At 46.4% G+C, this 25860-nt stretch overlaps 1 protein-coding gene across 9 annotated transcripts in view; it reads right to left on the reverse strand.

The window, feature by feature from the left end:
- Positions 1–25860, reverse strand: part of foxp1b (forkhead box P1b) — a 206740-nt gene that overhangs the window by 69382 nt on the left and 111498 nt on the right. For all 9 annotated transcript variants that reach the window (XM_041979490.1, XM_041979491.1, XM_041979497.1 and 6 more), the window contains one exon: positions 23347–23516. In XM_041979490.1, the coding sequence (XP_041835424.1) occupies positions 23347–23505 (159 nt within the window). In that variant the 5' untranslated portion in view covers positions 23506–23516. The remainder of the gene's footprint in view (positions 1–23346; positions 23517–25860) is intronic.

Consider the following 25860-nt stretch of genomic DNA (forward strand, 5'->3'; position numbering starts at 1 on the left):
GTAGCTACACGTAGCAGCTGTAGATACACGTAGCAGCTGTAGCTACATGTAGCAGCTACACTTAGCAGCTGTAGTTACACGTAGCAGCTGTAGATACACGTAGCAGCTGTAGATACACGTAGCAGCTGTAGCTACACGTGTAGCTTAGCATCACCAGGTATAAATGAATAATGGACACGATGTAAAGCACTTTGGGTGCCTTGAAAAATGCTATAGAAATCTAATCCATTATTAGTAATGATTTAGTGCAAGTAAAAGTTCCCACTGGCGAATCTTAATGGATTGTTCATTAAAATGACAAAATAACAAGAGATTTATTTATTTATTTTATTTATATTGCTTCAGACCACTACTTTTAACAATCTCCCCTAATGATGGCTAATCCGGCATTGTCTTCATCCCGCCTCTTCTCTTAGATCTCTTCAGCCAATAAAAGTCAGTCTGATGTTGACTCTTGTCTTATCTCTTTCTCCACTCCTTTTTCGATTTCTTTTCCTCTCTTTGTTTAATAATGTTCTCTTGGCTTTCTTTAATGAATCAAAAACACATGGAGAGTGTTTAAAACAGCCGGTGTGTTAATATCCAGTTGCTGTGATGTTCCAGGCTGGAACACAAAGTTGTGAAGTGCGGTTACTCAGCCTCAGGATACTGCAGGGCAACAGGGTCTTAGTGCTAGCAGCTAATGTGATAACCCGCGGTGTTAGCGTTGGCTGCTAATGTGATAGCCTGTGGTCTTAGTTTTAGCTGCTAACGTGAGCGGTAATAAGCTGCTAAATAGTTTACAGGTGAAGGTTTTACTTTGTCTATACTACGACTTTGTGCTGCTGGACACCATCATGTTTTACTTTTCTGTTCCGGTCACGTTGTGACGGCGCTGATTCATTGTTTTAAGGTAAAATGACGAATCAATGATGAATCGTTGAAGACAGAAGCGACGCAGCTATTTGCACATGTGCAGATGTAAAAAGGCTAAATAGATCGAAAATATGTAGATCTACGTGTGCAAACATCGGGTAGAAATTTAAGTATGTTAATCTGACTTGTCATAATCCGATAATGGCTGTAATCTGATGAAGGATAATAAGATTAGGCTGTCTACATGACTACTTGAATTATCCTTTAACTCCAGAAATCAATAATCAGATTTTTAGAGAGCATGCAAACGGCTCATTGACGTCAGCATGACAGCAGCTATCATCGTTCCTCATATCAGTTCATATCAAAGCTCCAGGAAGCTCTTTATGTTTTTTTTTTCCTGCTGATCTCTAGCTTTCCTCCAACATGTTGTCCAATGTATACATGTAACGTTAGCATACCGTCCCTCCCAGAATACAAAGCAAGCTGTGATGCAACTAAGTTAAATGCAACACAACAGCAAAACTGTGCAACTTCATTCTTGATCTGACTGTTAATCAATAATTAAGACACTCCGTTATGTCCCATCACCACATGGATGCATCTCTGCATTATATAACTTTAAATACTTGTTCTAGTCATTCTGATATAATGCAATGAAACAGACCTTTTCACCTAGCAACACGTGACCTGTGACAGACTTATTCACAGTTCATGATGTAGATTTGTAAATCCCATTTCATTTAAGTCCTTTTGCGCATGTTTATGGACCAACAAGCTATTTCCCTGCTTTTTGTAAATGAAAGTACTTTTCTTAAACCACCTCGGGCTTAATTAACATGCAGAGTGCAACATGGTGGCAGATTTGGTCATCCTCAATCTGCCTGAGCCACCTTCAGCTTTAGGCGCTGAGACCTGCAGGCTGCAGCCTTCAATAAACGTCCAAGGAGGAGATGATCACAACTCAAATTAAGTTACGCGCTAAGCTCAAAGGGCTTGCATAAAAATGCGATGGCAATATCAAATGACCAGAAACAGAGAAAATAGACGTCCAGAAGAATATGGTTAAACAAAAAAAGAAAAAAAAAAAGCTTTTTTCAACTGGAACATCGTTGGAATTAGAGCAACTGGGTGAATAATTCTCCCAGATGTTTAATTTTCATTGATGAGTGAACATTGCATAAATACAATAAATCACAATCCCCCCGTTTTCCAGGGAGACAGACTCAAAACGACTCACATGTAAAAGGAGGGAGGCAGAAGTGCCCCAAACAACAAGCACTGCAGGAACCAAGGGCATGTGGGCTATAGAGCTGCTGGGGGGCGGGCGGGGATGACAGACTGCTGTTCAACTCCATTAGCTGCTATGTGAGAGGGGTGCATCTAGCAGCACACGACCTGTGAAGAATCTTAGATCTCACTCTATCTTGGAATGGGGACTGCCGCATTAATTCTAGGAAACTGTAATCTCTCAAGCAAATCAAATTACACTCATTAAGCGCAAGAAGAAAACTGCCTCTGTAATAAGTATGTATAAAAAGTATTTATTACCAATAATCACCTCTTTAATATGAGCCAGCTTACAATGGCTTTATTTTTGCTGATTAAGTTTAAAAATGGGGAAACAAGGAAGGGCACGGACACACACAAACACACACTCATACACAGCTCATGGAGTTTATGAGATCCAGTGATTAAAGGGGAGGGAGGCCTCAGAGAGGACATGCCTCACCTCGCCATTAAAACACACCTCTGTCTTTAAGCCGGCACCAGAACCGCTCTGGGTGGGTTCACCTGGAGGTGAATCGCCGAAGAATTTGCATGCTAAGTAGCACATGTCATCGCATGTGTGGACGTGCAGCGCGGCTCGCTGGCCGCTGTTCACGCCGGTTGAAAGGTGGAGGTGGGTGGCCTGGCTCAGGACGAGGAAGGATCGCACTACAAAGCTACTTCTGAAATACACACGACTTTTTCTGTTTGTTTGTAAATCTGCACGCTGAACTAGTCCACCCATTTTATGTTAAAGGGCGGAACTGGGTTCATCCTCCAGGATATGACATCACGGACCAGCTGCCATGTTTAATCATCCTGCTGGTAAATGGATCACATGCAGCTTTCCTCCCACCCTGTTTGTTTCTACCACTTCACTCTTGATTCACAGAAACAATTAATTACATCCACAAAAAGCTAGTAATCAGCTGAGAAAAACATCACAATAAAAAGTGATTCTTCTCCATGAAATCAATTAGGATTGAGGGTCAGTGGGTCATTCATTTACTGGCTCAGCATAATTACCTGTTTTCTTCTCCTCATTTACTTCTTTATTCATCTGGGACACTGCTGTCCCTGCAAACCCAGAGAACATACTTTTTGTGATTATTCAAATTAAACATCGACTCCAGAGAGAAGACGTCTGCCAAACTACAACGTAGCAAAGCTAATATGCTCTAAAAACAAACTCCCCTCAAGCAAAAATGAGGGAAATCTATTATATGCCAGCCCACATACAGCCAGCTTCATTCGTCTAATTTAGGAATAAATAAAGAGAAAAAAGCAGGAAATGTGCTCTGCTTGGCAAACAGGCAGGTTAGAACAGATCTGCTGGCCGGTGGCTGCTGTTGCTGCTTTACGGTCCATGCTGGATGTGGAGGATCACATTTATAAACCACAGGCCTTCTCTATAAAGCAGAGGTGTTGGTCTTTTAAAAGGCGGGAAGATTTACACATAAAAGTCGACTCAGCTGATCGGCCTGCAGAAAATCACGTTAACACTTTGTAAACATTCACCCATAAAGATAATTATTCTGATTGCAGAAGACTTGTGAGGCTTTTCTTCTCCTCTTCGACATCTGGTTAAAATATGGGACTTTCTGCTCCGGTGCTTGAAAAAGACACAGAAACAGTGAAGTAACTTTTATTTCTTTCCCTCAGATACTCGTTTCGCCCTTTTGTCTTCACTTGGGGCGAATCAGAAAAAAAAGCTGTAGCTCCCCCACATCACACCTGCCAGGAAGTGATCCTCTGCAGCCTGGCCGGGACACGCCGGGACACGCCGGGACACGCAGGGACACGCCGGGACACGCAGGGAAACGCCAGGAAACGCCGGGACACGCAGGGAAACGCCAGGAAACGCCGGGACACGCCGGGACACGCAGGGACACGCCGGGACACGCCGGGACACGCCGGGACACGCCGGGAAACGCCGGGAAACGCCGGGACACGCAGGGAAACGCCAGGAAACGCCAGGAAACGCCGGGACACGCCGGGACACGCAGGGAAACGCCAGGAAACGCCAGGACACGCCGGGACACGCAGGGAAACGCCGGGACACGCAGGGACACGCAGGGAAATGCCGGGACACGCAGGGAAACGCCAGGAAACGCCGGGACACGCCGGGACACGCAGGGAAATGCCGGGACACGCAGGGAAACGCCAGGAAACGCCGGGACACGCCGGGACACGCAGGGACACGCCGGGACACGCCGGGACACGCCGGGACACGCAGGGAAACGCCGGGACACGCAGGGAAACGCCAGGAAACGCCGGGACACGCCGGGACACGCAGGGAAACGCCAGGAAACGCCAGGACATGCCGGGACACGCAGGGAAACGCCGGGACACGCAGGGACACGCAGGGAAATGCCGGGACACGCAGGGAAACGCCAGGAAACGCCGGGACACGCCGGGACACGCAGGGAAATGCCGGGAAACGCCGGGACACGCCGGGACACGCAGGGAAACGCCGGGACACGCCGGGACACGCAGGGAAATGCCGGGACACGCAGGGAAACGCCAGGAAACGCCGGGACACGCCGGGACACGCCGGGACACGCAGGGAAACGCCGGGAAACGCCAGGAAACGCCGGGACACGCCGGGACACGCAGCGAAACGCCAGGAAACGCCAGGACACGCCGGGACACGCAGGGAAACGCCGGGACACGCAGGGAAATGCCGGGACACGCAGGGAAACGCCAGGAAACGCCGGGACACGCCGGGACACGCCGGGACACGCCGGGACACGCAGGGAAACGCCAGGAAACGCCAGGACATGCCGGGACACGCAGGGAAACGCCGGGACACGCAGGGACACGCAGGGAAATGCCGGGACACGCCGGGACACGCCTGGACACGCCGGGACACGCCAGGAAACGCCGGGACACGCCAGGACACGCCGGGACACGCAGGGAAACGCCGGGACACGCAGGGAAACGCCGGGACACGCCGGGACACGCCGGGACACGCAGGGAAACGCCGGGACACGCCGGGACACGCCGGGACACGCAGGGAAACGCCGGGACACGCCGGGACACGCAGGGACACGCAGGGAAACGCAGGGAAACGCCAGGAAACGCCGGGACACGCCGGGACACGCAGGGACACGCAGGGAAACGCCGGGACACGCCGGGACACGCCGGGAAACACCGGGACACGCCTGGACACGCCGGGACACGCAGGGAAACGCCAGGACACGCCGGGAAACGCCGGGACACGCAGGGAAACGCCGGGACACGCAGGGAAACGCCGGGACACTCCAGGAAACGCCGGGAAATGCCAGGAAACGCCGGGACACGCCGGGAAACGCCGGGACACGCAGGGAAACGCCGGGACACGCCGGGACACGCAGGGAAACGCCGGGACACGCCGGGAAACGCCAGGAAACGCCGGGACACGCCGGGACACGCCGGGACACGCAGGGAAACGCCGGGACACGCAGGGAAACGCCGGGACACGCAGGGAAACGCCGGGACACGCCGGGACACGCCTGGACACGCCGGGACACGCAGGGAAACGCCAGGAAACGCCGGGACACGCCTGGACACGCCGGGACACGCCAGGAAACGCCGGGACACGCCAGGACACGCCGGGACACGCAGGGAAACGCCGGGACACGCCGGGAAACACCAGGACACGCAGGGAAACGCCGGGACACGCAGGGAAACGCCGGGAAACGCCGGGAAACGCCGGGACACGCAGGGACACGCCTGGACACACCGGGACACGCAGGGACACGCCGGGACACGCCGGGACACGCAGGGAAACGCCGGGACACGCCGGGAAACGCCAGGAAACGCCGGGACACGCCTGGACACGCCGGGACACGCCTGGACACACCGGGACACGCCGGGACAAGCTGGGAAACATCGGGATACGCTGGGACACGCCGGGACACGCAGCTGCAGCCTGAGCATCGATGCTCTGACAGGCAGGGCCATTGGGGGGCCACGAAGCAGGTTTTCATCATTTGTGAGCCAGCAAAAGAATCCCCTGCATCCAAACCAGGGGATTCTTGGGGTAATATTGTTGGTTTTAAGGAGAAAACGGATGGAAACCAAAGAAATTCTAGTAATGTCGCTGCATCCTCGCACACGTGGTTTCCAGTGAATCCATGAGGAGGAGAGGAGGCCTCGAGGGTGGAGCAGAGAACAGGAGGAGATTGTGATAATTGACCAAGATGCTGCAACCACAGAGTCCCCTCTGTCCCCTCACCTCCAAATCCCAGCAGACCCGTTTTCAATTTAACACGGACTTTAGCAGATTTCACTCATCGCCGGGCGAAGGCACATCTTTGACACTTTTACAATCGAAGCCCAGTTTTCTCCCGATTAAAAAGAAAAAAATCTCTGCCTCTGTTTTTCTGCGGCTGTACAGCGGAGAGGTAATGTGAGCTGGGTGTCCATTTCCTGCCCCCCCCCCCCATCCCTCAGAACAGCCACAAATAACTCCCAGCCTCCCGTGCCTATCTTGATTTCATTCTAGGAGATAAGGACACCATTTATTGTTTTCATTCAGCTGGAGTGCCAAGACAGAGAGCACCAAATTACTCTCAGATTGAGATAAATACGCCGCAAATCACTAATTCAATCCATCTTCGATGCCGTTGATGTTTTGAAGAGGGGGGTGCTATCGACAGATCGCACTGTGAAACCGGAATCTGGTGGTGTGATAGCGGCTGGAGACCTCATCAACCTGAAGCTGTAACCTGAGCTAGAGGCTGAGGCCTGGTCCAGTACGCTCTGCTCCGCTAGTCAGAGCTCTGATGAAGGAAAGAATGTGTGTCGACCATATTTTACGACATGGGGTGGAAACCAGTCCAGGATTTACTGATGTGGTTATCTGGTTCTGTGACGGGCAGGATCCGTCAATCAGCCGACGGCAGCACTGCAGCATCCCGCACTTCTGGGGAGGAGATGTCAGCCAAGCCAGATCTGATCAACAAATGCACCTCTCCTGAGCCACAGCTACCCGAGATGATGATGACGATGATGGTAGTGGAAGCGAACAAAGTGATGGAGACAGCACGGAGAGAGAAGGACCTGGAGAAGGAAGGTCGCCGCTTCTTAAAGGCAAAGTGTCTCCACTGGAAAGCAAAGAGTTCACATGCTGATGTGTTTTGTGCCTTGCAACACTTCCCAGATCAAAGAGCCAAGAATTTATATGTTTGAGATAGTTTCACATTAATTATCCAAAAACTTGAATTATAAAATAAAACTGTTTGTGCGGAGTTCCAATTAAAAACACAATTCTGGCAGAGTCCGAATGACATTTCTAATGATGCTTTTTAAAAATTACTGACATGTACATGTTATTAAAAGGTTAGAGAAATTTGCATTAAGCAGTGGAGAAAATAAATATAGTGTCGAGTGTGCAGATAAGAGCTCCGTAATTAGGAGAAAGCATGGCAGTGGTGGGAAACATTTGAAGAATAAACCTGGAATAGTTTGCTTCTTTCTCTGCTGCCCTACAGATATTTTACATTATTCAATCCAAAACACCATCTTTCTGATTCTAACTTTTCTTTTGCATGTTAATGTTTAATAGGAGCCCGTGGCGTTCTATGGGCACAATTATTAGATATCCGCAGAGAGAAATTGAAAAATTAATCACACTCTCAATGTTGTACTTCTGTGATCCATTGGAAATGGGTTTAAAAGCTGCGGCTTCTCTCCTGTCAGAGCCTCCGCTAAACCTCAGCTGCCAGAGATGTGTTGCCGGGGCAACCAAGAAAGCTGCATCACAACAGTAAGAATTCATGATGGAACTTGTCCTGAGAAACAACACAGTGGTAAGCAAGATGCAAGAGAGGAGCCTTGTTCAGCTGGGACTCCTACCACTAATACACCTGTTCACCTGCTCGTTAAGTATCTAACCAGCCAATCACAGGGCAGCAGCTCCACCTGTTCACCTGCTCGTTAAGTATCTAACCAGCCAATCACAGGGCAGCAGCTCCACCTGTTCACCTGCTCGTTAAGTATCTAACCAGCCAATCACAGGGCAGCAGATCCACCTGTTCACCTGCTCGTTAAGTATCTAACCAGCCAATCACAGGGCAGCAGCTCCACCTGTTCACCTGCTCGTTAAGTATCTAACCAGCCAATCACAGGGCAGCAGCTCCACCTGTTCACCTGCTCGTTAAGTATCTAACCAGCCAATCACAGGGCAGCAGCTCCACCTGTTCACCTGCTCGTTAAGTATCTAACCAGCCAATCACAGGGCAGCAGCTCCACCTGTTCACCTGCTCGTTAAGTATCTAACCAGCCAATCACAGGGCAGCAGCTCCACCTGTTCACCTGCTCGTTAAGTATCTAACCAGCCAATCACAGGGCAGCAGATCCACCTGTTCACCTGCTCGTTAAGTATCTAACCAGCCAATCACAGGGCAGCAGCTCCACCTGTTCACCTGCTCGTTAAGTATCTAACCAGCCAATCACAGGGCAGCAGCTCCACCTGTTCACCTGCTCGTTAAGTATCTAACCAGCCAATCACAGGGCAGCAGCTCCACCTGTTCACCTGCTCGTTAAGTATCTAACCAGCCAATCACAGGGCAGCAGCTCCACCTGTTCACCTGCTCGTTAAGTATCTAACCAGCCAATCACAGGGCAGCAGATCCACCTGTTCACCTGCTCGTTAAGTATCTAACCAGCCAATCACAGGGCAGCAGCTCCACCTGTTCACCTGCTCGTTAAGTATCTAACCAGCCAATCACAGGGCAGCAGCTCCACCTGTTCACCTGCTCGTTAAGTATCTAACCAGCCAATCACAGGGCAGCAGCTCCACCTGTTCACCTGTTCGTTAAGTATCTAACCAGCCAATCACGGGGCAGCAGCTCCACCTGTTCACCTGCTCGTTAAGTATCTAACCAGCCAATCACGGGGCAGCAGCTCCACCTGTTCACCTGCTCGTTAAGTATCTAACCAGCCAATCACAGGGCAGCAGCTCCACCTGTTCACCTGCTCGTTAAGTATCTAACCAGCCAATCACAGGGCAGCAGCTCCACCTGTTCACCTGCTCGTTAAGTATCTAACCAGCCAATCACAGGGCAGCAGCTCCACCTGTTCACCTGCTCGTTAAGTATCTAACCAGCCAATCACAGGGCAGCAGCTCCACCTGTTCACCTGCTCGTTAAGTATCTAACCAGCCAATCACAGGGCAGCAGCTCCACCTGTTCACCTGCTCGTTAAGTATCTAACCAGCCAATCACGGGGCAGCAGCTCCACCTGTTCACCTGCTCGTTAAGTATCTAACCAGCCAATCACAGGGCAGCAGCTCCACCTGTTCACCTGCTCGTTAAGTATCTAACCAGCCAATCACAGGGCAGCAGCTCCACCTGTTCACCTGCTCGTTAAGTATCTAACCAGCCAATCACAGGGCAGCAGCTCCACCTGTTCACCTGCTCGTTAAGTATCTAACCAGCCAATCACAGGGCAGCAGCTCCACCTGTTCACCTGCTCGTTAAGTATCTAACCAGCCAATCACGGGGCAGCAGCTCCACCTGTTCACCTGCTCGTTAAGTATCTAACCAGCCAATCACAGGGCAGCAGCTCCACCTGTTCACCTGCTCGTTAAGTATCTAACCAGCCAATCACGGGGCAGCAGCTCCACCTGTTCACCTGCTCGTTAAGTATCTAACCAGCCAATCACAGGGCAGCAGCTCAATGCATTTAGTCGTGTACACATGGATACATAAGGATGAACATTAAAGGTGACAGAAATATTTTAGAATATGTCCAAGTAATTCCTGGCTCATGATGTGGGAAAAAAGCACTGAAGATCATGCTGGGAGTCCTGAGCTCATGAGGAGGAGCTCATTATTCAGATTTGGCTCAAACAGGTGATTCTGCTTCTTCCCCAAACGCTAAACACAGCTTCTTCTTCTATGAAAGTGTAGCAAATTGTGCAGGACTTTCAGTTGTTAATTAGCTACGAGCTTCCAAACATACTGGATCACAGGTTTAAACAGGGGCAATGTGACCGAGTTAATCTGCAGGAAAGTGAGTCATGAGGTGAAACTAAAATCCAATTAAGAGTTTTATATTGTTGTAAGAGGATAGCAAAGCTTGGCTGATTTAAATAAGCACCAAAGATGAAAAAAATAAGCTGTTTTAATCCATACAGAGACCTTAGTTGATAAAAACCTCCAGCTGGGGTCTGCAGAAATGACCATATAGATCCCATTCAAACAGCCTCGCAGGTTTGTGAGGAAAACAGCAACACGTCTGGAGATCAGCTCCGACAGGTTTTACAGCACACATGACAGCTAATAAGTGGAAATCATTTGGATTTCAGAAGAAATGAGGAACATACGTCTAGACGGGGGATGAAGCTGTGGTACAACAGCTTCCAACACACATCGTGCTAAATTCCTGGATGCTAAGCTAGCACAAGCAAGAACAACCAACACGATAAAGATGTCTGGAAAAAGTTGGAACAGGAGCAACAAAAGGCTGGAAAAGTACCTGGTACAAACCAGAAACACCTGAGGAGCATTGGACAACTAATCAGGTTACCTGGCAACAGGTCAGTAACTTGACTGAATATAAAAGGAGCATTTCAGAGAGGCAGAGTCTCTCAGATGGAAAGTGGACAGAGCTTCACCAATCTGAGACAAACTAGATCTAAAATTGGAATAATTCAGAGCGATTTCCTTGGCGCACAGAGATTCCTAATAATAATGTCATACACTGCAGATGCTGGGTTTTACATTTAGAAAAATTCCACATTAGTAGATGCTGTTTTCTGTGTGTTAAGGGTGCTCTGCTGGCCAGTAGCTCCTGTTAGACCCCACCCACAGGCATTACCACAACATCCACAGACACAATGCCCTCCTCCTGCAACAACGCTGCCCACAAGCAGCACTGCTGCCTTTTGTCCACTCGCTATCTCCTAAGGCATGTCAACCAGATCTAATCAAGCAGAAAATGGTCATAAATATTTCTTTCTGCTAGATTTCACATTCACATTTCATGCAGGGACATGATATTTTCCTTCCTACCTCCAGGGAGTACCTAATGCAAAAAACAGTTACTTATATTCAAGGCTCATGTTCCTTCAGTGAAATGCTGAACACATTCCCCGTCTCCAGGGAAAAAACAGGAAAAAAGAGGGGGAGAGAAGTGAGGGGGGACATAAAGGACTGTCTTATTTTCTGTGCCATTTACTGGCTAGTACTTTCACAGCCATCCCATTACATCATGTCGAAGATTGTAAACAAGCAAATAACAACAGCGTATCAGAGAGCAGCACATGATGTTCTGGAGCCTTCTCTGACACCAGCTGGGAAGACTAAAACATTTGTTTTCTTACTGTTCATTTAAATAATACATATCTTTTTCTTTTTTTAACAGAGAAAAGAGCTGCTCCAGGATTTATATGAAGCCTCGTCTCCGGCCTGGCCGAGTATTTATGGCACGTGTCATTCACAGGATGCCGAGCTGCCATCACCGTTATTTATGAGGAGACACCCCATCATGGCACATCATTCTCTAAATGTATACAGCTATTTACCAGTGGATACTGACCTGTGCCATTTTTCTCCGGAATAGAGGCCATGTCAGTGCCGAACGCTCGGCGGGGCCGTTATTAATCACTGATACGCACTTCGATGGAGGAAAACATGTCAAACAATCAAATTCACTCTAACAGACCTAAATGTGCTCGCCTGTCCACGCATATTTACCTCACTGAAGGCTCATTTGATCATTGGAACCGCTCATTTATCAAACTGCTCTGGAAACAGAGCCGTCAACTTCTTCTTGTGTTTCATGGAAACCAGGAATATCCAGTGTGATGAGCACGCTGCTGTTACTTATTTACCCTCTACAGTAAACATTCAGACATAAAACATCTCACACGTCACATGACGAGGACGAACGGCACGAAGCTGCAGGTTGAACGTCACATCCACCACGGTTCATCCACAGCCTTCTAAAATCTCCACATTCAGAGATACGTCAGACTTATCTGATGGCTGCTTGTGAGTTTATTATCTTCTGAGTTTATTATCTTCTGAGTTTACCACCCCGAGGCTCACGCTTGTTTTTGTGGGAAATTTAGATGCCTTAGGGGCTCTTCTGCTTTACAAAGTGTCGTAACCAAAATAAAACGATGTCAGACAAATATAAAGACAAATATAGAAATATATAGAAAGTAAACAAGCTTGTTCTCCGTAGAGAAAAGATAAATCTGAAAAGTTGATTTTTTTACCTAAAAACTGAAGAAGAAACGACGACGAGTAAAAATGTAAATGATTGTAGAAAAGAATAAAAACATGAATCATTTTTAAATAGTGAAATTCACACAGAAAAGTCAACTAGTCCAAGCAGAGCCAAAACATTAGCCAATCAGCTCCTTGGGATGAGCTAAGCAAGGTGTCAAGCTGTTGTCATGTGACCACATCGATCTCATGTTATTGGTTATATAGTGGAAGCGATACTTGCCTGAAGACGAAAACGGGGGGTTGGGGTGGTTAATGAGAAGCTTTACAGAGCATCACCTGGAGTCTGTGTGCTTACGAAAGGCAGCAGGTGGCATCATTCTGCTGTCCCCCCCGGCCAGGTGGCATTATTCTGCTGTCCCCCCCCCGCCCGCCCCGCCCCGCCAGGTGGCATCATTCTGCTGTCCCCCCCGGCCAGGTGGCATTATTCTGCTGTCCACGCCCCCCCCCCCCGCCCAGGTGGTATCATTCTGCTGTCCACGCCCCCCCGACCAGGTGGCATCATTCTGCTGTCCCCGCCCCCTCTGCTGTCCCCCCCCCCCCCGCCAGGTGGTATCATTCTGCTGTCCCCGCCTGCCCAGCACTGATCTCTATTACCTTCACTGTGCCATAAGATTATGAATAAGATATAAAGCCAGGCTCACTACAGGGTTTTCACATTAGCCTGGTGTGTAGGTGACGTCCTCCATGCATGCACGCATGTGCACGAGTGAGCACAGAGGCTTGCACGACTCATGCAACACACATGCACGGAGACTGCTGAGTGAACTATGATGCACCGCTACCTCAGTGGCCCTTCACATGTGCACCCAAATGATGCCTTAATCTGCAACAAGGACCAGGCTTTCTGAAACAAATATGTGTTTTAAAGGGAGACGTCCCGGTTTCAATTTCAGTACTTCATTTAACCCTTATCTGCCCAAATCCTTGGGGTCCATTCTATGTTAATTGGATCTGCATTGCACTAGCATTGGGGGTGTTAACAAGCACAGCCTATGAATATTAATTACCCTGAAGTTTTCTGCACAGGAAAGGCTTCACTGATACATATTAATTCTATGAAGTTTTTAAAGTAGTGCTCTCATTAAAAATGAATAGGCACTGCTCTTGAATTTTTTCCCAGGAGGAATTGTGCATCCTTAAGTCTATCCCTAATAAAATGGGTCAGATTGGCAATGCTTGAAGAACGGCTTCTCCTTATAATGCATTATTATCCAACTAAATGTAAACATTCCCATCTGCTCTTGTTTAAACTGTGTTTTGACAATAGCCATTAAAACAAGTCATGTCTAAGCGTGTACTTTCCCAGCCCACAGCCTCCTGAGGCCCCCTTAAAACACTTACTTATTTACATCACTAAACACACAAGTTGCTCGGCTAAACAGCACAAAATTACTCTGTGTGCATGAGAGGGGATGCATCCCGATGCGGCTGCTGGCACTACTTTAAATAAAACATTGAAGATGCATTAGTCCTCTGGCTAGCCGAGGCCTCTCTCCCAACCCACTTACTCCCATGCAGGCGTGTCCCCCAGCCAGCTGCCTCAGACACCTGCCTTTAGAGAAGCCCACTTCAGCACAAACATGCACATCATGGCCATCAAGACCATCCGGGCACCACACAATGAGAGCCACTTCGCTCCTCCTAATGATACCAGCATGCACCTCCACACAAAAACATGCAACCAGTAACTCTGCTTGGGGTTTGCAGAGCAGCAACAATCCGTTCTTCTGAACCAGATGTTTCAGATGTGACTGGAAATCTACAAAAGTCTACAGGGTGTGCTGAATTATTAGGCAAGTTGTATTTTTGAGGTTTAATTTTATTATAGAACAACAACTATGTTCGCAATGAACACAAAAGACTCATAAATATCAAAGCTGAATATTTTTGGAAGTTGGAGTGGGGCTTTTTTAGTTTTAGTATCTTAGGAGGATATCTGTGTGTGCAGGTGACTATTACTGTGCATAATTATTAGGCAACTTAACAAAAACCAAATATATACCCATTTCACTTATTTATTTTCACCAGGGAAACCTATTTAACAACTCAAAATTTACAAATATACATTTCTGGCATTCAAAAACAAAACAAAAACAAATCAGTGACCAATATAACCACCTTTCTTTGCGAGGACACTCAAAAGCCTGCCATCCATAGATTCTGTCAGTGTCTTGATCTGTTCACGATCAACATTGCGTGCAGCAGCAACCACAGCCTCCCAGACCCTGTTCAGAGAGGTGTACTGTTTTCCCTCCCTGTAGATCTCACATTTGATGAGGGACCACAGGTTCTCTATGGGGTTAAGATCAGGTGAACAAGGAGGCCATGTCATTATTTTTCTTCTTTTAGACCTTTTCTGGCCAGCCACGCAGTGGAGTACTTGGATGTGTGTGATGGAGCATCGTCCTGCATGAAAATCATGTTCTTCGTGAACGATGCTGACTTCTTCCTGTACCACTGCTTGAAGAAGGTGGCTTCCAGAAACTGGCAGTAGGACTGGGAGTTGAGCTTGACTCCATCCTCAACCCGAAAAGGTCCCACAAGCTCATCTTTGATGATACCAGCCCATACCAGTATCCCACCTCCACCTTGCTGGCGTCTGAGTCGGAGTGGAGCTCTCTGCCCTGTACTGATCCAGCCACGGGCCCATCCATCTGGCCCATCAAGACTCACTCTCATTTCATCAGTCCATAAAACCTTAGAAAAATCAGTCTTATGATATTTCTTGGCCCAGTCTTGACGTTTTATCTTGTGTGTCTTGTTCAGTGGTGGTCGTTTTTCAGCCTTCCTTACCTTGGCCATGTCCCTGAGTATTGCACACCTTGTGCTTCTTGGCACTCCAGTGATGTTGCAGCTCTGAAATATGGCAAAACTGGTGGCCAATGGCATCTTGGCAGCTTCACGCTTGATTTTCCTCAGTTCATGGGCAGTAATTTTGCGCCTTGTTTTTTCAACACGCTTCTTGCGACCCTGTTGACTATTTTGAATGAAACGCTTGATTGTTCGATGATCACGCCTCAAAAGCTTGGCAATTTTAAGAGTGCTGCATCCCTCTGCAAGACATTTTACTATTTTTGACTTTTCAGAGTCCGTCAAATCTCTCTTCTGACCCATTTTGCCAAAGGAATGGAAGTTGCCTAATAATTATGCACACCTGATATAGGGTGTTGATGTCATTAGACCACACCCCTTCTCATTACAGAGATGCACATCACCTGATATGCTTAATTGGTAGTAGGCTTTCAAACCTGTACCGGTTGGAGTAGAACAACATGCATAAAGAGGATGATGTGATCAAAATACTCATTTGGCTAATAATTCTGCACACAGTGTAAAAGTTGAAAATGCACGATGACTTTTTTGCTTCAGCATCTTTGGAAGCGGGTCACTGGCAGCTCATCCGTTTTAATATCTCCTCGTTACCGCAAACAGCCGCATCATGTCGAAAATCTGAAGTCGGGCAGTGAAATTATTTTCATTTCTCCAAAAGAGCAGGTTTTCACCCTTTTCCAGCGGTGGTGAGAAATGACTGTGTGTGTGTTCCTACGTGTGTGTACTCTAATCACCACGATGTCAAACAACCCTTGTGATCCCCTCCTGCTGCCCACATGAGCCGGGTGTGTAAACAGGATGTGAAGCTGAGCAACACGCAGCTATTTTAAAGTCCAGCACACAGCAACCTGTGCTCGTCGCAGTGCACGGCGGCTGGAGGTAGACTCAACAACGTGGTGACTTCATCGCTCGCCGCTCTTCCACAAGACAAAGCAGGTCCTGGTGGTTTACCTCCGGAAACCGTGCTGATAAAACCAGGGTGAGTTTAGCTAAAACTTAAGATTTGATGTTTTCCACATGTAATAAAACTGTTTAAAGAAAGTGTTAAAACATTTATAATTTCACTGACAGATTCTGTTTTTTTCCTTTAATAATTATTCCTTTTTTTTTTTAACACAGCAGCACGTCGCTGTTCAATTTTCACCTCCATCTGTCTGATTATTAATCAGATCACACATCAATTGCCAGAACCAGCAAAGAAATTCAGCCTGTAATAAAACTGTCATGTGCTGTAGTATAAAGACAGATGTTGCCAGTTGTGTGATAACATAATTAAACTGTTCTGTGAGGGATTCCATGAAATTATTCAAATTGGACGAGCACTATCATTTCACCAATAAGCAATTTAGGGCAATATGCAGTGTCATAACACTGATGCTATCCTATCCGCCAGATTTTCCAATAAGCTGGAGGCTCAGCCTGGCCTCCTGGGGCAAAATGAACAGTGTGCACGAAGAGACCCGAGAACTCCTGGAGATGGAGGAGCGTGCACAGCATGGCCACGAGGATGCCTCTCTGATCTGCTGTATGTGAGTGAGATGATAAGTGTCGTTCAGGATTGCAGTGCAGGGATGAGTGTATGTTTGTGTGCAACAGTCGGTGTAGCTTGCTCCCTGTGCTGCCCTCAGCTCTGCAGCAGAGGCAGAAAAAGCTCTCTGGTCTTCTCCCTCGATTGCCACTGCTACGTCTTGCACTCTTACTCTACAAGATAACCTGGATGGCAGAAACCAGCAAGTCCTGCACTCAACATCCAACCTTTGGGGCTCTGTTGTTGACAGGCACATACCCATATGTGAACTCTTCATCTGTGCGCATACCTGTGAGCGCTCTGGGGTAGCAGGTCTAGTCATGTAGGTCTTCTCTCAGAAGGTGGGCAGAACAGAATCCAGTAGCACAGCAGAAAACTGGCTTTTCTAGCCACTCGAGCCTCCACTGGGGACTGTGTAGGACTTGCATTATGCAAACAGGAAACCTGTGCTCATTCAGCTCTTTCTGCAGCCACTGTAATGCGTGTCACTCTCTGCTCTCTGTACACGCAACACCACCAACATTTCAACCAGCTACAACTGCCTGCTCTGATCTTTAGAAAGAGACTGTACCATGAGCCTTTTTTCTCAGTTTAAAACAACTGTAACACCGTTTGGTTAATACACAGTTCAAGAGCTCCCTTTTACATCAGAAATTTACAGCTTTTCACCAGAACTGTGTGGAACGAGAAACTAAAGTCTCTACAAACTACCTCATGTCCACGGGGAATGTCTTATGTGAGAATAGTCCTTCAGCTTCAAGCTAACATGTTAACATAAATCTGGACACACACACTTACATACATATACACACACATATATTCATATACATAAACACACCTATACACACACACACACATACATATATATATATATATATATATATATATACATACATACATACATATATATATATATATATATATATATATATACATACATATATATATATACATACATATACATATATATATATATATATATATATATATATATATATATATATATATATATATATACATACATATACATATATATATATATATATATATATATACATATACATACATATACATACATATATATATATATATATATATATATATATATATATATATATATATACATACATACATATACATACATATACATACATATATATATATATATATATATATATATATATATATATATATATATATATATATATATATATATATATATATATATATATATATATATATATACATATATATATATATATATATATATATATAGGTAGTATGTCCCCTCCTGGTTGCTGTAAAGGGGAAGACTGTTGTGCAGGCTGGTGGGATTTGTAGTTCCAGTTTAATCAAGACCGTGATCCCTTCAGAACGGGACGTCCCGTCTATTATTTAGTTATGAACACGAAGCTCGGTTACATCCTCTCTCCTCACCGCTGCCGCTGTGCGCGGAGCGTGCACGTGGCGGACATGGCAGAAAAGAGGACGAGCAGCATTTGAAGCAAGCAGGTCAGAGCTGCTGGATGCAGGCATCACTCCAGCAAACCATCTGCATCCAGGAACCAGAATCAAACCGTCTCACATGGAAAAGGATTTTCCCTACAAACAGATACATGAACATTTCTCTGCTAAACTCAGGTCAGACGGAGAGAAAACGTAAAATCCAGACTGTTTTTATCACAACAAGCTAATAATCAGACTTATGTTCACATCTCAGTTTATCCACATGATCAGTTCCTGGTTGGATGGGCCACTTTTTGGCCGTAGGCAGAGACCATAGAAAAGAGGACGCTGGCTGAAGAGGAGGGGGAGCAAATCACAAGCTTTTAATTCCCAAAGGAAAGACATTGTTAGGAGGGAAGGCGACCAGGTGAAGGAGCAGGTGGACGGAGAACTACGGGGATCTCTGTGGTGTGAGAATGAACTGGTCAGCCAGTGACCGGGAGGAGGGAGGGCTTCCAGGGTTCAAGTGTTTTACAGTTAAAAAAGAAAATAAAGATGGAGCAGAAAATAAAACCAGGTTGGTAAAAACAGACACGAGTCCACCTTTAAAACTAATCCAACGAAATAAAAACAACTAAAAGCAACTAACTAACTTCATTTCCATTAATATTAAATAGGATTTGTTCAATTCTTTAAGCTTCACCAGGCTGTTAAAGGGTTACATGACTAATAAGAAATGAAAGCATGAAGAATGACCAGCTGGAGCCTCCTGGTTGGATATAAAGCATTAAAGCACTGAGAGAATAATCATTTCATTTCTTTTTAAATGACAAGTGGAATATAAAACTGTTGATGGTAACAGAGAAAAGAGCAAAAGTTTCAACTTCCACTCAGGTAAAGCAAATGCAGCCTGACATCAACGTGGAGATAAAGATGAAAAATTCCGGCTCATTCAGGAGATATTTTTATCCCAGCGAGGGCCCAAAGGGATGTTTCAGAGCTGGGAGCCATTTCTGATACTCAAACATGAGCTGCAAAGCACAGGAAACGTTCTTTTCCTCACGTTTCTCCTTTAAAAAGCCACTCTTTGTACGTCTTAGAGAATGTAGTTAATAAAACAATTATTCTCTCCTGTTTTATTTCTGTTGTTTTTTCTTTCAGCACGACTGAGAAGGAAAGACAGAATGTGTTTTATTAAAGAGCAGGATATTAATGTTCAACCCTGGAATAACGTGTGTGGTGTAACAGGTGGGATCTTTGCTGAAAATGACCAGAAATCACAGGAAACTTTGGTCTGGAGAACAGAGCGGCTGCAGAGTTCGTTCCATCACTGCCACCGTTTATCTGGACGCAGCTTCCCCTCAAAAAATCATTGCAAGCTAAAGCTAAAGCGCTAGTCCCTGATACGGCTGTTTACAGTCTCCCCTGCAGCATCTTCACTTCCTCATGTCGAAATAATTAAAACCACAACTTCTGCCACACAAACACACACAGGAAAAAGAAAAAACTGAGAAAATAAACAGCAGATTCTAAACAGACGTGTTATTAGAAAAAATCCAATATTTCTAAAAAATTTAAAAATGATCAAAAACAAACTGATAAATAACTAGAAAAGTCTTTTCTAAGCCACCACAAGGTCAAACTGCTAAAGCACAACACACAAAGTTCCTTAAACGGCTCAATTTCAAGCCTTCCTCCCCCACCCTCACAGCAAACAGTATCTGACTCACTAATAGAGATGCTTAAACCAAGCTTATGGTCCACTTCCCCCAAATCTGACTAGTCCACAAGATGAATTCCCCTGTCAGGATCAAGATGATCAAACAGATTACAATTATTTCATCCCCCGTCTTTATTAATGAGGACTGTCTTTCACAGTTATGTTCCCTAATAAGAATAAATGATATGCCACAGCCAGGTTTGTTGTTCCCACTCACTCAGGGGACTCGCAGACATTTTCACTTTCAGCCTGAGAACATTTTAGATTGATTTTGCATCACTCTAAACGGGGTAATGGCATCTTGGATGTTTTGTGGAGAACAAAGAGAAGAAAACCTCTCTGAGGTGTGTTAGAACGAGCCACAGATGAAATGCCACAAAAGTAAAAAGTTACCAGTAATTGAGTAAAGACGGTAAAACCTGAGGACAATTAACACGGTTCATGGTGCATGAGCCAAAGTCCCAGCTTGGTCTAATGGGAGGAGACCGTTAGTACCAGTAACACCACCCCGGTAAGCAGGACTGTCAAAGTCCCACGCCAGGAGCTGAGTGAGACATCTCGTCCCCCGTCTCCATCCACATGTCATTTATCACCTTTTCTACTCAAACTCACGCTGGATTCATTCAGACCAATATCTCCCCAGAACAAAGCAGAAAGGAAAGCGCTGCTTTAAACGCTGGAGGACCAGATGCATCCAGAAACCACACTTTCCACCCCGCCTCACATTATCAAAGCTGCAGCCCCGCTGTCTTCGCAGAGTCAATCACAATGTGCTGCTGGCGAAGAACGGAAGTCAGCCGGAATCCAGTTTCAGTGCAGCTGTGGCCTGCAGTCACCCAACTTTCAGCTCTGCTTTAGTGGGACTCCTGCAGCAAAAACTTCAGTATGGACGCGATTCTCTCACTGAGGACATGCTGGAGAAAAGATGGCTGGCTGGTGGGAGGCGGGGTCAGGGACTGGAAGGCGGGGTCAGGGACTGAGAGGCGGGGTCAGGGACTTGGAGGCGGGGTCAGGGACTGGAAGACGGGGTCAGGGACTGAGAGGCGAGGTCAGGGACTGGAAGGCGGGGTCAGGGACTGGAAGGTGAGGTCTGGGAGGCGGGGTCAGGGACTGGGAGGTGGAGTTGGTGGATGAACAGTGGATCTGGACAAGCCTCAGACTGTGGAGAGGGAACACAGTGACCCCCCCAATCTAATATGTGTAATGATGAGTAATCTGATTACTTGTTTTCATGCAACGGTGCAATAGTTTCACCGATGACGTTATTAGTTCCTTTGTCACAGACTCGCTCCGGTCTTCTTTTATAAATACATTTATGTCCACGTCCATTTAGAATCTGGTTTATAGCGGGAGTGTAATTATAGAAAAATAAAGCTGGATAAATGGTGAACATTTATTTCTCTTTAGTTGAGTTTAAACTTTAAATGTGCTGCAAACATGGATTTTATTCTTCACGTAACAATGACAACAAAGATCTCTAAACTGGCAGGTCCACAGTCCTGAACCGGGGAAGAAGACCCCACATTTACAAAAAACTAAACATAAATCATAAACCTTAATTAAAAGTGATCGGAGGCTTTAAGTTCACCAGCTGTTTGTCATGAGCCGTAAAAAGACGAAGGTTACGAGCAATTATCTGTTTTTCTCTCCAAAAACGAAGCATCTAAGTTGCACCAAAATTTCCCCTTTAATGGTACGAAGGTCGGGCTCGATGCAAAAAGCAAGCCCAACACTGAGCTAGAATCAGTTAATGGTTTCTTATCAAGAACTTTTAAGCGTTTTCAGTCAAAATGAAGCACACAAGCCAGAAACCAGCCAGTCTGCAGAGCTCCATATTACCCAGCCTGCACAGCGAAACCTCACCTTTTTCTCCTCTTTATTCTGGAAAAAGCACCCAAAATGTATTCAAAATATACTAAATTTATATTTATAATTTATTCTAAATGTTACCTATTATATCAATATTAATTCACTAAAATTAAAATTCATATATTCCAACCTTCTTTATTAAAACGATACTGCTTTTTAAGATGCAACTTATTGTTCCGACAGCACAAAAAAAGAAAAATAGTCAGATTCTTTCATCATTTGCATCAGATTTTTGGGGATTTTATGGATTTTATGGACTCCAACTTTGTCTTCATTTATTTGCAGTCTCAACATGACATATTCCTGGAGGGACTGTACAGTGCACAAGGATCTGCAACGCTCATAATTGGTAAAGGAAATGTGGGGTCAGGGTGGAGCATGAAAGAGTGAGACACTGAAAAGAAGAAGAAGAAGTAGAAATGTCATCTCGTAGAAGAAAAGCGCTGCAGGAACAAACAACAAGAAATCAGAAGCAACCGCTAGAAAAACCGAGAAAGATCCAAGAGACGAGGAAGAAGGAGGACAAATCAGGATGTAGAAAGAACAGGAACCAGGAGCTGAACTAAGGACAGGTGTAATAAACCCACAGAACCCAGGTGAGCAGGAAGTAGACAACGGCTCTACAAAATAAAACAAGACAAACCAGAATTTAAATCGATCCATAAAACATGAGCACACAAAGCAGCATCACCAGGTGAAACCAGAAATCCACAAATGACCAAAACCAGAAGCCATGGCCGGCATCCCAATCCGGTGTCACCCACCTCGGAGCTTTTCTAAGGCGGGAATCCTGCGCTGACCCAGTAAAACTTATTGTTGCTGCATGGCTTTCTACTGGTGCTAGAAAATGCTACGCTAGTTAGCTTAGCAGCACAAAAAGATGCATAAAGAATTTTCCTGCCTTTCACAAGGCCTGTATTTCAGCAGCTACATATAAATCATCATAATCCCACCGTGAAGGATGGAAGATGATAGCAGCTCTGTATGCAGCGCTGCCCCCATGTTCCACGCTGCAGGACTGTTTCTCTGCTTGTACACAAAGTGATGGATGCGCTGCGACGTCAGACAACAGCACCGAGCCTGGGCGCCATCACCAAACAGCTCCTGACAACAAGCCCCAGATAGCAGAAGACACGCTGATCTTTTCAGAGCTGCTTCATTTAACGCGCCGGCGTGTGCCACATAACGCCGACACCAACAGAAAGAGCCTGTCCGTTTGCCTCAAGTCCGCCGCGCACGCCGCCGCCACCGTGCACGCCATTAGCTCTGAGTGCGAGGCGTGTTTACAACCAGCCGCAGACATCCTATCGGATGCCATCATTTCCCTACTGTCAACAAAATCCTGCAGGACCTACGTTTCTAAAATATGCCCGAACTTAACGATTAATATTTTAGCAAAATGCAGATAAACACACTCACAACCAAACAAGCACACAGAAGGAGCACTTCCCCTTCCTGAAATATTCAAACGGGCCTGAATATGCATAAATAATAATAATAATGTGTTTGTGCTCTGAGGTGGGATTAAACATTCAGCGGCCGGCCTGATGCTGACATGGCTTAATAACGTGAAGACAGGTGTGAAAAGGGGACTGGTCTACCTGGTGCTGCTGGAGCTGCAGGAGGTCCGCAGCAGTCACATCCACTGATGGCGTGGCGCTTCTGGGACGCCCCTCCCTGGGTACGCCCTCCACGCTCGCTCCTCCATTCTGATTGGCCGGTCCGTTGTTCGTCACCTCTGTCCCAGATTCTTGCATCATGACTTAAAAAGCTGAGAGGATGCAGACGGAGAGAAGAGGGAGAAGCAGCTGTTAAAACATGCAGCCATGAGGTCGCATTTCAACCCAGCTGTAAACATCTGTCAAGCCCTCCCACAACTTCCCCCGTTTGCTTTACGCTTCTCTGCGTCGTTTGTGTGCTTGCAGCGTATGAAATGAGGCAAAAACACACACACATCCACACACAGACTGCCTCCAAACACAGTAATGAACTGCTCCTTTGGTCCTTTCTGCTGCAGATGACGAGTCCATACTGGTGGACTCAGGTTTTGTTTGTGTTCTCCATTACAGGGTGTGAGGAGGGGTCCAGGGCACATTCGAGAGGAACCCACCCTGAGCTGAGCCAGAGCAAAGGAGCCCAAGAAAACACTGGACCTCCAAAACAAAACACTTTCTATGGAAATGGATATATTTACTCGCAAGGCTCCCAGAAGAACCACAACAGAATGGCTTTTTAATGGGAAACAGGGCCACTGTGTGAGGCCTGCCAAAGGATCTCCATGAGAAACATCCAATCTGAGGCAAAACCCTGGAATCCGGCAGGGGTGCTCAATTAACACCACAATACAGCTCCGAGCAGAAATAAATCCCTTCAGTTGGAAAAAATGTTGATTTTTTAATTACAACATATAAATACCAGCAGAGAAGTTTTAAGAAGAAATATATGTATATTAAAAAATATACTCAAAAATCAATGTTAACTGCAAATAAAGTGATTTTTCCCTAATTTTCTGATGTGTTGTTGGATAGAAACGCCAGCTAGTCGTGCCACCCACCCCCCCACACCCCTCTGTGTCCCTGGGGGGACGTGCCAGTGATACTGGTGCATATCTGCACCGGTATTCCTCACATCGGAGGGATGAGTTACAGCTGCTGTGAGCTGGTCACAGGCCTCTGGTGCGACGCTTCCAGCCTCCCTGTCCCAGGTCTGTTAATGAAGCTGACCGAGTCAGGCGGAAGCAAATTAACGTGGCTGATTAATTATTTATATGAAGCAGAAAAAATGCCTTTTCAACACGAGCCTCATCATGAAAGAAGGTAAAACTGGAACTAAATGCAGATTTATGGTGTTAGAGGTTTGCAGGACGGCCAGCATGAGTTTATATGAGATTGGGTACTGGGGGGGTTGTTCTCCAGGCATCAGCGCCCCAGGACCAGGCCTGTCCAGCCCGGGTCCAGGCCTACAGGCCCTGTACTCGGCCCCCTCCCTCCTTTTTCCTCCAGACAGATGTTGACCCGGCTCACCCTTCCAGTCTGGCACAAAGGAGGAGGGGGCAATAGGAGTTCTGTGGGATGGGATGCAGCCACGACTCCACCTACTGGCCCTCGCTCGCACTGCCGGCCAATCAGAAACGCACGTTCTCTGGCGATTAGAAAGAAACCATGTGCTGACTTATGTTTGAGAAAAAATATTTTCTTTGCATGGGGGGGGGGATCTGTTGTGTTTTTCTTTCTTTCTACAGCTTCATAAAAAAGGGGGCAAGTAACGGCCATTACACATTAACTGCCATTCAATGCTGAATTTTCATAACTGTAACGGAAAGACGTAAATTTCCAAATGCATGGCGTCTCTAAAAGTAATCAAGAGAATGAGCCGCGGGGCTATTTTAATGTATGCAAAACTAGTGACCCACAATAAAGAGAGAGAGGCTCCAATGAATGCAAAGTAATGCGCGCATGCTTGGAACCGGCACTGATGAGGGGATGGCTAAAATTAACACCCAATTAATTTTCCAATTGACAAACAAATGAAACCCATAAATCTACTTTCTCATTAATTTCACCACAGAATAATTCAAAACTGCAATATCATGAAGGAAAAAACTGGAGAAAAAAGAAAATGGAAAATGGGCATTATCCATCATAAATATCAAGCAGATAGGGAAGGAGTCTTATTAGAGAGCGGCGCTGATAACGCCGTTAATCTGCAGCGCGCTGAGGCAGGGAGCCATCGTGAGCCGGGCCCGGGCAGCCATGTGACCCGGGCAACCATGTTACCGGGGCAACCAGGTGACCCGGGCAGCCATGTGACCCGGGCAACCAGGTGACCTGGCCCCGCGTCCCTTTAGTTTAACTTTGCTCTGCGGGCAGAACGGCCTTGTGTGAGTTGACTCGAAAAGCTTTTTCCATCCAGTTCCTTTTTCACAGATTTAGCCATAATTATGGGTCAACTGTCCGGCTAAAGGGGGGTGGGGGGTGGGGGGGTTACCGGGGTAACGAACGCATGTTTCGCATCATTCAAACACAAACCTAAACATACAGAAAAAGTATTCAGAATTAATAATATTGGAGCAGGTCTGGCTTTTTCTGTGCAGAGTTTCTATTAAAAAGTGAAAT

This window comes from Melanotaenia boesemani, chromosome 3 (genome assembly GCF_017639745.1).
Source record: "Melanotaenia boesemani isolate fMelBoe1 chromosome 3, fMelBoe1.pri, whole genome shotgun sequence".
Lineage (NCBI taxonomy): Eukaryota > Metazoa > Chordata > Actinopteri > Atheriniformes > Melanotaeniidae > Melanotaenia > Melanotaenia boesemani.